General features: G+C 44.2%; 1 protein-coding gene across 9 annotated transcripts in view; it reads left to right on the top strand.

Moving 5' to 3' along the window:
* Positions 1-12,841, top strand: part of FHOD3 (formin homology 2 domain containing 3) — a 503,163-nt gene that overhangs the window by 368,950 nt on the left and 121,372 nt on the right. For all 9 annotated transcript variants that reach the window (XM_043443940.1, XM_043443933.1, XM_043443935.1 and 6 more), the window contains one exon: positions 2,983-3,096. In XM_043443940.1, the coding sequence (XP_043299875.1) occupies positions 2,983-3,096 (114 nt within the window). The remainder of the gene's footprint in view (positions 1-2,982; positions 3,097-12,841) is intronic.

Below are 12,841 nucleotides of genomic sequence, written 5' to 3'. Positions count from 1 at the left end.
TAGAGAATCTGTGTGCCAATGCAGGAGACGCAGGAGATGTGAATTCGATTCCTGGGTCAGGAAGATCCCCTGGAGGAGGGCAAGGCAATCCACTCCAGTGTTCTTGCCTGAAGAATCCCATGGACAGAGGAGCCAGGCTGGCTACAGTTCATGGGGTTGCAAAGGCAGACACAGCTGAGCACACATGCAGACTTGTGAATGAGGATCAGCTTGGATTTAGCTGGGGAGAGTTTATAATTTTTAAATTATTTGACAGGAATTTGAATACCATATAAATATTGTTTGTACCCATTAATTTTCTGATGTTCACTCACTGTGGTTGTCCCAGGTCAATATGGGTACAGATTTGACTGCTCAGTAGTGGACTACAGTTGAATGGGCTATAATAGAAACCAAGCAGTTAGTCATTAAAAAGAATTTTTTAAAAACAAAAACAAAAAACTCTGTGCAGTGAATTCAGTTAGTTTAGTTGAAATTGAGACGCAGAATTGGACAGACCACGAGGTAGTCGAATTAATTGTTCAACCATTAGAGAAACTAAAGGAGGGGAAATGACTCTATGCTTGTTTTATTTCCATAATGTTTTTGAGACATAATTTTAGTAAAGTAACACTGGTAAAGCATTCTCCGGGATGCCTACTTTTGGTCTGGAAGGGGGATGGTTTTAGATGCTTGTGTAGAATAACAAGCTCAATGTCCAGACAGCTGGGTGATGGCAGGGCTGAAGCCAGAGCAAGGGGCCTGTCTCCCGGAGGATCCTGGGGTCTTGGGCAGCTTCCTTCCCTCCTGAGCAGGGCCCACTGCCTGCTGCTTCTCTCCTCTTTCCTGCTGGGCTTTTTCTCCCTTCTCTGCTGTTTCCTTTCTTTCATATCATCTTATTCTTTGCTTTTCTGTCTTCTCTGTGGCCTATGAATAAAAGAGGGACCCTCTTTTATTTTAATTTTTTTATTGAGGTGTAATTGACATAATGGGCTTCCCTGGGACTCCATGGTAAAGAATTTGCCTGCCAAGGCAGGAGACACAGGAGACATGGGTACAATCCCTGGGTCAGGAAGATCCCGTGGAGAAGGAAATGGCAACTCACTCCAGTATTCTTGCCTGATAGATCCCATGGACAGAGGAGCCTGGCAGGCTACAGTCCATGGAGTCACAAGGGTCATACACAATTTAGCCACTAAACCACCACCACCACTTGAGAAATCAAGGCAACACTCACTTAGAGAAGAAGCAGTTAGCCTGCTGGACAGGCAGTGGGTTGGGACTTTTAAGAGATGAGAAGATGAATGCCCAGAAACCAAGTGCCATGAAAATGGTGTGTTAACAGGGGAGGCTGACGGGGTAGCTTTGTGAGTCCCCATCTGCCTGCTGGGGTGCCTGGTACTGAGCACAAGCTGACACATGATAGTGAAAAGACAAACAAGAAGCTGACACGGCAGACACAGCAGACTTAGCAACACAGGACAGACTGGGGGTAATAGGAGTATTTTAGGTTCTATTATAATGTAGTAATTCATTAGGGAAATCTGAAATTTTACTTCTGTACTCCGCTTTTTGAAATAGGTGATCTTTATGCTTTCTTCTACACATTATTTTTTACCTTTGAGGATTTATTTTTACAATTATAATCAAACTTACTATATAATATTATAAACTGATGTTGCCTGTGGTATGTGTGCATGTATATACATAAACACACTATGAACATTTGCCATGTTTTCACTTATAAATTGGCAGTCATTTTTAATGGTTGCATAACATTCCATCAATGAGTGTTACATCATACTTTCTTATCCTCACTCTGTTACCTAGTTGGGTAGTTTCCAGTTTTTTGCCATGATCTCAGTGAGGCGCCAGTGAGAATCTTCCTGTGTAATGCTTTTAGTATATAAATCACTGTAAGTAAGGTTATGTTAACTTCCCCAAAAGTAGACTTATTTGATCAATGGATATCCCTATTTTGAGATCAAATGGCTTCCGAGAATGGTTAGTACTGATTCTGTTGGTGGGAACTTGTACTGGATTCACTGTGTATGGGAAGGTCTTTGTGCACTTTCATCATAGTAACCCTTGGAGTCCCACACACTCCAGCAGTGTGTCCTAACCAATTTAGAAGAAAGAGTCAGCCCTGCCTTGTTGCTGAGTAGGTTGTGAGACAAAGCTCTGCTGATGATAGCTGAATACAGCTTAGCTAAAGAACAGCTATTCTGAAAAAACAAGAGAGCCCTAGACTTTAACAAATCCTGAAACTTGTCAGGGTTGACTGGGAGATGATGAAAGCTCATTGAAAGTTAATGGCTGTCATTTTGGTTCTGAGGACGTGTTGGGTGAAAGTGTTGGATATGTGCACCTCTAAGTGGCGGGCCAGCCTAGAGGGTCTGGAGACAGTTGCTCCTTGATTGCTGGGCATGCAACAAGACTATGGCATCTAGTAGATGAAATTGATTCAGAAACACCTAAAGGAGAATTTTTTAGTAAGGTGTTTCCTTAGTCAGTTGTCTGATGTTTTCTGCAGACCTGTGATGGAATTAACACTAATTGTGCCACCACCAGGCTTCCCCGGTGGCTCAGCGGTAAGGAATCCACCTGTGGTGCAGGAGACACAGGTTTGGTCCTGGAAGCAAGAAAAATCTTCATGATTCGATTCAAAGCAATTTGGATTCTATTTATGTTAGCAACTAGTGTTAATGTACACTTAGAAAGGAAACATGAGGATTTTGTTTAAGCCCTTTGTCATAACCCGCTACTTAGCATTTTTTGGACTTTGGGAAGCTTCTCTAATAAGAAATAATAAAAATGAAGAAGTTAGTAAGTTTCTTTAAGTTAGGGTGATCGCTAACAGTGCTACCTTTTCTAGGTAGCACTTTTCCAGTGCTAATTTTTCTTGTAAAAATTAAGAGAGTTTGCCGAGTGTTGATCATCTAGTGACCTGTGCTCATTTCTCTGTCCCTTCCTGCCCCCAACCTAACCCTCTGTACTCTTCAGATACAGCAGCTTTGGCAACAACTCCCATCACTCCTCGAGGCCTTCGTCTGGATCCAGTGTGCCCACCACCCCCACGTCATCACTCTCACCCCCACAGGAGGCCAGGCCGGAAAGGTGGGTTGTATGTACTGATCGCTTCCTTGTCCTCCAGCGAAGGGAATCAGTTTAAGAGTGCCCAGAGGGAATTTGGGATGGAAATGTACACACTACTGTATTTAAAATGGATAACCAACAAGGACCCACTGTATAGCACAGGGGCCTCTGCTGCATGTTATCTGGATGGGAGGGAAGTTTGGAGGAGAATGGACACATGTATATGTATGACTGCGTCCCTTCACTGTTCACTTGAAACTATCACAACATTATTTGTTCATCAGCTATATCCCATTACAAAATAAAAACTTTTTTAAAAAAAAAGAGTGCCCAAAAGAAAAGTATAAATAAAAAGAATAATCTGAAATATTTCCCTTGATGGAGTATAGTCCAAAGGTAAGACTATTTTCTCTTTCACACTGTACTATATAACTATTTTATTAGAGGTGGTAGTTTATTGTTAATACTGTCTTACCTCTCAACATACTAAAGATAGGCATGCCAATTTGTTCTAAAATATTTAAATGTGAATGTTTTGATTCACCCCTTAAAAAGTGTTCTAGATTTTGTGTTAACCCTGCAATTTGTTATACACATCTGTTTTCGCCTTTGAATGATTCATTCTATGTAAATCAGGAGGTAGTGGGCCCTTTAAGGTGCTGTTTTATTAATCTAGGACCTACCAGAAAACAAATGAATTATATGGGTCCGTGGATGGAATTTAACTTGGCAAGAGTATTAATTAGACCACCAGAAAGGAACTTATTATTACTCCTAGAAGCAAGGGATTGCACAAGGATGTGTTTACAAGGGAAAGGTAAGGCCTGTAATTTCAGAACAATTAAAAACAGCTTCCCTTATATGGCAAGAGTGCCGACTTAGAGAAAACTGGCTAGGGTTCCAGTTCACTCACTGGGAAGTTATTTAATCCCTGAGGGTACGTGCCAATTATGTCAACCCTTACCTTAGAGGGTGGTTTTCTGAGCAGATGATAAAGTACACTTGAACCCCACTGTGTGGGTCCAGTGGGAAGTGACAGTGTACGATGATGCGACATAATGTCCAGCAGCTCGTGATTGACCAGAAATTGAGATATGAGCAATTCACAGAGGTCATTTGCCTCTAATCCCAAATTTAAAACAAACTCTACCTGAATTCCATATTTGCATGGTCTCCAGTATATTCTGAAGGGTGTTTTGCTGACTGGAGATTTTGGAAGAAGGGGGTTGCCCTGCTGCACACCACCTTTAATTTCTAAAATAGTACCTAAACCCCGTGGTGTCAGACTCCCAGGTGGCACGGTCCAGTGTGGTCGTGAGTTGGTCACACCTTGGCTCGGCTTGGTCCTGGTCATAAGGTAACAAATGGATTGCCACGAAATCTCTGCCTTTCACCCTAGGGCACTCGTTCTGGGGTTCAGCTGAGGTCTCTTGTGCTCCTAGAGAGGTCACCTGGAAAGAGAACCTTTGTCCTATGAGATGTGAGATTTGAGGCTAAAGTGAGGACTATTAGAATCTGACTTGATATTGCATCACTTCTCTCACACCTGCTAGGTCGCCAGCTCCTTAGGAGCAAGGAAGCAGGCTCCATTCTTTGCTATAGTTCCTGGGGCTAGGCTGTGGAAGAGTCGAGGTGAATGCCAGTTGAAGGATCCAGGTGAATTATCCACTCACTGTGGACAATTTGGAGGTTTCTAAGGTTGAGAAATTGGAAGGACAGGAGGTCCACGGGTTTCCCAAACCTTCGCCTTCAGGGGAACGTTGTTCCCAGGTCCTAATGGGGAAACCCAGGTCCCGTTTGAGCTGGAAGGTCCAGGAGCTCAGGACCCTGAAGGACTCCTGTCCGTGCCTCTTTCCTGCTGGGGCTAGCTGAGTGTCCCCTGAGGGGCTGGGCGGATTTAGCAGGGCAGGGAGAAGAGGAGCTGGATCCCAGAAACCCTTGAGTGCCCTGGAGGAGGCTGGACTTCATCCCAAGGCCCTGGGCTGTTAGGGTTCTGAAACAGCTGGTGCCGTGCACTCTTTGGTCTACAGGGCAGCTGGAGCCACGGGGGCAAAGCCACAGGGCCCAGGGCCCCTCGAAGCTGCCTCTAAGTCAGAGAGGGGTGACCCTGCCCGGGAGCGGCAGACGCCTCGGGGCTGGAAAGGAGCAGCGCGTTTGTGCAGACTTGGCTGCCACTGGGAGGTGGACACAGGGGAGCTTGCGGATGTTAGAAACAAGGAACTGAGATGGAAGATGCGGGACGAGAAGCAGAGCGAGGATGGAGATGTCCATCTTGGGGTGCACACGGCCTGAGGAGTGTGTCTGACACCCCGGGAGGTGCTCCGGTACTGGTGGGGTGAGGACTTCGTGGTCCTCAGTTTGAAGAAAGCACTGGGTTGAAATCCCTCGGAGGGAGCCCGCACGCTGAGACCCTGTCACTGGGTAGCAGCCGAGGCAGGGACGCCTCCTGTTCCGAGCTGCCTCTTCACCCATGTGCACTCCTGCCATAGGAAGTGCATTATATCACTGATTCTACCAGCGAGGAAAGCTTCAAAGGGTTTCTTACTCCCTTTCCATTTGCATGATTTTTTTTTCAACCATCACCATCTGTGACTTTGAAACATCAGATGTGCCATTCCATTAAGGCCAGAAAGCCACCAGGCCCGGCCGTATCACCACTTTCTACTCTCACTTTGCCAGCTTATGTTTTGTGAGTATAAAAACCAGTAAAAACAAGAAAGGCCTTAACTCTAGATCATATTCGTATCTCACCAGCCTAGCATATTATGTCAGTTGTATTTATAATATTTATTTTTATAGTTTGATTTTTTCTTTTTTTTCTCTTCCAATAACTGGATTCTTTAGATGTCATTGTAATCTATTTTTACATTTACAAATATGTTCTGTCTTATTAAGATACCGGATTGTTTTGACCGAGGTATATACTTCAGGAGGGTTTGTAAGATTTATCCTTAAGATGTTTTATATACCCCTAATTATTGAAACTGGAGAAGAGAATGGCACCCTACTCCAGTACTCTTGCCTGGAAAATCCCATGGACGGAGGAGCCTGGTAGGCTGCAGTCCATGGGGTCGTGAAGAGTCGGACATGACTGAGCGACTTCACTTTCACTTTTCACTTTTATGCATTGGAGCAGGAAATGGCAACCCAATCCAGTGTTCTTGCCTGGAGAATCCCAGGGATGGGGTTGCACAGAGTCGGACAGGACTGAAGTGACTTAGCAGTAGCAGTAGCAATTATTGAAACTCCAAAGAAAAACTCTTAGAAAAAACATTGCGCTCTTATGAACAATTGCGTTTTTGCAATGAGAACCCACGTGTTCTGTCAGAACACTCTGGACTAATAAGCAACATGACAAGACCCCATGCATTACTGGGGAGTTCTAGAAACCCTTTTCCTTGATTTGGAAACAAGATTCACTTCCCTGAAGTCCTTAGGAAAATCACGCCAACTAAAACACCCCTTCAGGCAGGTCAGCCCGCTTTGGGACTATAACTGGGCATTATCGTGAGTTTAGAGTTTTCATATTTTCCCAAGCATATTAGTGTGTTAGATGTTAATAAAGCTTGGAATGATAAATTGACCTAGAAAGGAAGAGCTGAAGAAACAATATACAAATTAAGTCAAGCAGGGGTATTAAAATGAACCCTTCTCCACATCCCCTGTTACGGCTTTGTTTACAGGGCTCTTTTAGAAACAGTGCAGCATTAACTTTCATGAAATTGCAGTTTGAGTTGTACCAAAACAAAACAAAATAAGAAGACCAGAACCATTTGCAGAAGCCCTCAGGGATACAAGATGCAACTGTTTAGTGAAAGCAGACTCTGAAAATGCTTCAATTTTGAAAATGTGCTTTTTGAGTGGAAACATTCTAAATATTTTCTTTTAAAAAGAAAACAAAATTACAAGAGTATTTGAACCATTCATCTTCAAGTATTCAAATAAAACAAACAGGCAGACAATCATCGCAGCGAGGTCACTTTGTGGCTCTGGCCTGAGCGCATCCTCTCTGCATCTGTACCGCGACATCCCCCTCTGGTGGGCCTTTTCAGCAGTGGCAGCTGTGCGCTTGTTCACTCCTTCCGTGTTGTGACCGCAGCTGCTAAGGGAACTCAAGGGAACAGTGAGGCCGGTGCTGGGGGTTGAAGGTGCCTTGAGGCAGATCAGTCTTTGTGCTGGGGCTGGGGAGTGCGTGCTCTGGGAATGAGGCCCCTGTGCTGTGAGCTGGGGGTGGGTGGTCATGAGCAAGTGAAGATGCTGAGAGCTCAGTGGGTGCACCTTGGAGATTTTAGGAGGCCAGGGAGGGCTCCTCTGTAGGCCTGCCAGTATGTGCCTTAAGCACCGAGTCTGCCCTCTTTCCGCCTTACATTAGTGCTATTGTCTGCTGCAAATGCCAGTCACCTGCCTGTTTTACACACTCGTGTCAGGAGTCCTTAATATACGTATGTGCCGTTCTGAGTCACTTCAGCGTGTCCAACTCTTTGCAACCCCGTGGACTGTAGCCTGCCAGGCTCCTCTGTCCATGGGATTCTCCAGGCGAGAATATTGGAGTGGATTGCCATGCCCTCCTTCAGGGGATCTTCCTGACCCAGGGATTGAACCTGCATCTCTTACGTCTTCTGCATTGGCAGGTGGATTCTTTACCACTAGCACCAAGGCCCTAATATATGTTTACATATAGCAAAGCAATTATACTCATTAAGTGTACATATACACATGTAACAAAATGCTTCCCAGGCAGCACAGTGGTAAAGAATCTGTCTGCTGATGCAGGAGATGTGGGTTCGATCCCTGGGCCAAGAAGATCCCCTGGAAAAGGAAATGGCAACCTACTTCAGCATTATTGCCTGGGAAATCCCATGGACAGAGGAGCCTGGTGGGCTACAGTCCATGGGGTCACAAAGAGTTGGACACAAAATAAAAATCAAAGCTTAATTGTTAAAAAAAAAAAAAAGAGTGCTTGTAAGTTTGGGAATTGTTTACCTTGTATAGTCATCCCAGCAGAGTTTTTTTTTACTTTCTGGAAGACTGTAAGCATAGATATTAACAGTAATACTTCCTTTAGAGATAAAATGGATAGTAAGGGATAAATAAAAATTTAAAGTTGCAGCTTTAAATTTTGTGTATTATTGTTTATATGGGCCTTTGGTGTATGTAGTAGCATTTGAAAGGTGTGAAGGGGTGCACAGGTTGAAGGTGAACCTTCTTCCTACCCCGTTATCCTCCCCCAAAGCAAGGGCACCTTGCAATTCCTTATGTGTACTTCCAGAGATATTTTATGTTAATATCAGCATATATGTGTTTAATGTAGGTTTACACAAATAGTAACACACTATACAAACTACTCTGCATTCAGCTTTTTTTACTTAAAAATTCATCTTGGTTCTCTTTCCATTTTGTTGTTGTTCAGTCACTAACTCATGTCTGACTCTTCACAACCCCATGGACTGCAACATGCCAGGCTTCTCTGTCCTCCACTGTCTCCCAGTTTGCTCAAAGTCACAGCCATTGAGTTGGTGATGCTATATAACCATCTCATCTTCTGCCGCCCTCTTCTCCTTTTGCATTCAGTCTTTCCTAGCATCAGGGACTTTTCCAGTCAGTCAGCTCTTCACATCCAGTGGCCGAAGTATTGTAGCTTGAGCTTCAGCGTCAGTCCTTTCAATGAATACTCAGGGTTGATTTCCTTTAGAATTGGCTGGTTTGATTTCTTTGCACTCCATGGAGTCCCATGGACTCAAAGGTCTTCTCTAGTACCACAATTTGAAAGTGTCAATTTTTCGGCCCGCAGCCTTCTTCATGGCCCAGCTCTCACATGACTACTGGAATAACAGACACTTTGACTATACATACTTTTGCTGGCAAAATCATGTCTCTGCTTTTGAATGTCTCTTTACAGCTGCCCCATTCTTTTTAATACTTTGTTCTCTGGGTGCTGTTTCATATACCCAATCATGTAATGATGGGCCCTAATGATACTGCAGTGTGATTCTTATCTGTGTGTCATTTTGCACTTGTGTGATTATCTCTAGGACAAATGCCTAGAAATAGATTTAGTAAGTCAAGTTTTTGTATCTTTACAGTTTTGATTGATTTTTGCCCAGTTGCTCTTAGTGAAGATTGTACCAGTTTTGGTTCTCAACTACAATGTGTAAAAGGCCTTGTGTTCCCAACACCTCTGCCAGAGAGGCACCTTTCAAGTTTTCAACCATTGCTCTCCAAACAGTGAAGAGTTGTATGTCATTAAAATTTAAATTTGTGTTTCTTGTTATGAATGAGCATGATTTCATATGTAAAGGCACCCTTCCTTTCCTGTGAACTTGTGCTTCGTGATCACTGAGTTCTTTTTCTCACTGAGGTGTCCAGGTTCTTTATAAACTCTAGTAGGTGTGCCTATTACTTTCCTCAGTCATTGGTCTTTTTACAACATTTGTGTGTAGAACAATTTAAATTTTGGAATCACATTTATTAATCTTTTCTGTCTTCTGGGTTTTGTGTTCCCTGTGAGGACAGCTTTTTCTCCTATGGTGGAGGTGGTTTTGTCGCTAAGTCATGTCCGACTCTTGCGACTCCATGGACTGCAGCCGGCTAGGCTCCTCTGTCCATGGGATTTCCCAGGCAAGAATATTGGAGTGTGTTGCCATTTCCTTCTCCAGGGGATCTTCCTGACCCAGGGATCAAACCTGTGTCTCCTGCATTGCAGGCAGATTCTTTACCAACTGAGCCTCCAGGCAAGTCCCTTTTTCTCCCCATGGGTTTTTCTAATCGTTGGATTGTTCGCCAAATGGTATTCAGACAAGTGAAAAAATTGTAGCTACAATTTTCTCCCATGGTTTCTTCTAATATTTTTGTAGCTACAATTTTTACATGGAAATATTTTTTCTACCCAGAAAGTTATTTTGGCATATGATGTGAGGCAGAGGTCAAAGTTACATTTTTTCACTTGTTTGAATACCATTTAGTGAACAGTCCTTCGTTTCCCTGTCGGTTTGTTGTATACCAACAGCAATGCAGGCTTGACTCTGTGTCTGTTCAAGCTGCTTCCATAGGAGCGTCTCCCATATCCTCCGGTGCCCACCTTCTCAGATGGATCAAGCATTTGAGGCTATCAGAAGCCCTTTTTCTTTCCCAGTCTTTGGAATATGACTATATCATGTGCTACCTTGAAACAGTCCTGTTTTTGTAGTCTGCTGCTGTGGGGTTTTGTATGATGATTGCCAGCACTGGAATAAGGAGCACAGGGATATTTGGGGAAGCTGGGACCACGCGGTTAGGATGCGGGTGGGAGCCTGACATGCTGAGCCTAAACGCTGACTTGGAAGATCTCACTTCCTGTGACCCCTAGAATACCTGTCCCCACCACTGATGCGGTAACTCCTCCCCCTGGATGAAGGTCTCCTTTTCCGTGCATTGCCTGCCTACTTTCAGTTACTTTGGCTCTTGTAGGTCTCAGCTGCTTGCAGGCCCGTCAAGCCTTGCCCTGAGTATCACTGGCTGGTACCTGTGTCTCCCTCGTCCTGATTTCCTCCTCCACGTGGACTGCTCTGTATTGGTGTCTGGGTGCTTCTGGCTTCCTGTTCTAGTCTGCTTTGGCCTTTTATTATTTCTTGCCTTTGCTAGTATCTACATATGCCTTGAGGTTCTACTTGTCTGGTTTTCAAATCACTGCTTTTTCTGAATATATGATCTGTGTGTTTTTCTGGATCCCAAACACTTGCTGGCCATGTTCCATCTCTTGGTCTACATAGTACTTTTCCAAAAATTGTGTCAGTAGAGTTAAGAGCTCCACTGTCCGATGGGCTTTAGTTAAATTTTTATTTTTAATTTAAATTGATCAAAGTAGATGAAAAAATATCACTGAAAAAAAATCTTGAATAGCACTTAAATGGAATAAAAGGCATCGCCTTTCTTTGTGATCACAGTTGATGGCATAGAGCCCACAACGGCCAACAGCAGAAAAAGACACCAACACAGACAGATTCCCTGCCATTCAAACCAAGAGGCGGCGAAGCTGTGTGCGTCTTGTGCCATGCACCAAGCAGGCCTCCTAGTCGCCTGCTGCTAGGTCCTGGTAGCAGTCTTGTTATAAACAAGGAGTTCCTGTAAGGCATAATGTGGCCTTGATTAAGTAATTGTGTTACAGCCAAAGTGCCTGAGAGCAGAGTCACCGGTCCGTTAACAGAGGGAGTTTGCAGTAGGATCTGGCTTCCTGGTGGCTTCATCAGTGACTGTGGGCATTAGGGGACCTGGGTTCTGTGTCAGCCCACGTGAGTTTTGGATCTGACTCCTTCTCACCACTCCTACCACCATAGATTTAGCCCAGGATCTGTGTCATGCCTGGACTACGTATTGCAGTGATGTATGTCTCCTACACTTTCTGAAATACAGATCTGAGCAAGTGACATTTCCTTCTCAGCAACCTTGAGTGCCTCCCACCACTTATCAGCAAGGCTCACCTGAGTAACATCGTCTCTAGGATCTCTCAAGTTTGGGTCCCACATATGCCTTGCAGCTTTGGCAGCCATCAGCATGCCCATCCTCACTGTAACTTCAACCCCACGGAAATGCTGCCAGGCTCTCCCAAGGCCCCCTTCTTTCATATTTGCTCTGTCCTCTAACCAGCCTCCTCCTCTGTTCATTCAGTCACTTCCTTCTCATCCTCCAAGACCCAAGTAGGTGACATCTGTCTGTAAAACTCCTCTGACTTCCTCAGGCAGAATGAATTGTGACAATTCTTATGGGTTCATGCACCTCAGTTTTAGCTCTCAGCCCTTTGAATCATTATGCCTTCATCCTTTTGTTTCTGAAATGGGGTTCACAAATGTACCGTGGTCTGCAGTAGTGAACCTGGGTTTCACAAAGCCATGGCATAAAGATGGCTCCCCTTCCTAGACTGGGCATTTGATTAAAGAGTCAGGGAAAATCTTTGAGATAAGCAGGACTGGAGAGTCCACATGCATGTAAATTGTAAAGATAAAAGTGTGTGTTTTTGCATGGAAGCACTTTCTGCTTGTCCCATGTTCTGCATCCCATGTCTGCATGTCCCAACAGCCTTCTGACTGCTTCGCTACTGAGTGGCAGCCATCTATACATCTCTACGGTGTGAGATCCCCCTTTCCTCACTGTCTTTCTCCCACCTCTTTGTCAAATAACCAGGAGAACAAATGCATGAGCAGTGTTAACCGCTTATCTTGTTTCCTTCCTTTGGAAAGTGAGATTAGAGTCAATTTTTAAATTTTTATTTTATTTTTTTTGGCTTGCAAGATCTTAGTTCCCTGACCAGGGATCAAACCCTGGCCTCTAGCAGTAAGAATGCTAGGTCCTGACCACTGGACTGTCAGGGAATTCCTAGGAATAGACATTTTTATTCATGTATTTATTGATATTTTTAAATTAGACAATCCTATCACCCTTGTTTACTTAATGAGTGTCTATAGCAACCTTCCTACATGGTGTAGCTCAGTTGGTAAAGAAACTGCCTGCAATGCAGGAGACCCATGTTGGATTCCTGGGTCAGGAAGATCGCCTGGCGAAGGGAATGGCAACCCACTCCAGTATTCTTGCCTGGAGAATCCCATGGACAGAAGAGTCTGGGAGGCTACAGTCCACGGGGTCACAAGAGTTGGACACGGCTGAGCGACTAAACCATCACCATCACCATAGCAACCTTAAAAAGTATTGATATATATTGTACTTCTGTTGGGAAGCGAGAACATTCACTTGTGTGGAAGAGAGTTAGGTGAGATCTGTAACACACAAGTGCAGT

The sequence above is a fragment of the Cervus canadensis genome, chromosome 23 (assembly GCF_019320065.1).
Source record: "Cervus canadensis isolate Bull #8, Minnesota chromosome 23, ASM1932006v1, whole genome shotgun sequence".
Classification (NCBI taxonomy): domain Eukaryota; kingdom Metazoa; phylum Chordata; class Mammalia; order Artiodactyla; family Cervidae; genus Cervus; species Cervus canadensis.
This window is presented reverse-complemented; position numbering and strand designations above follow the sequence as displayed.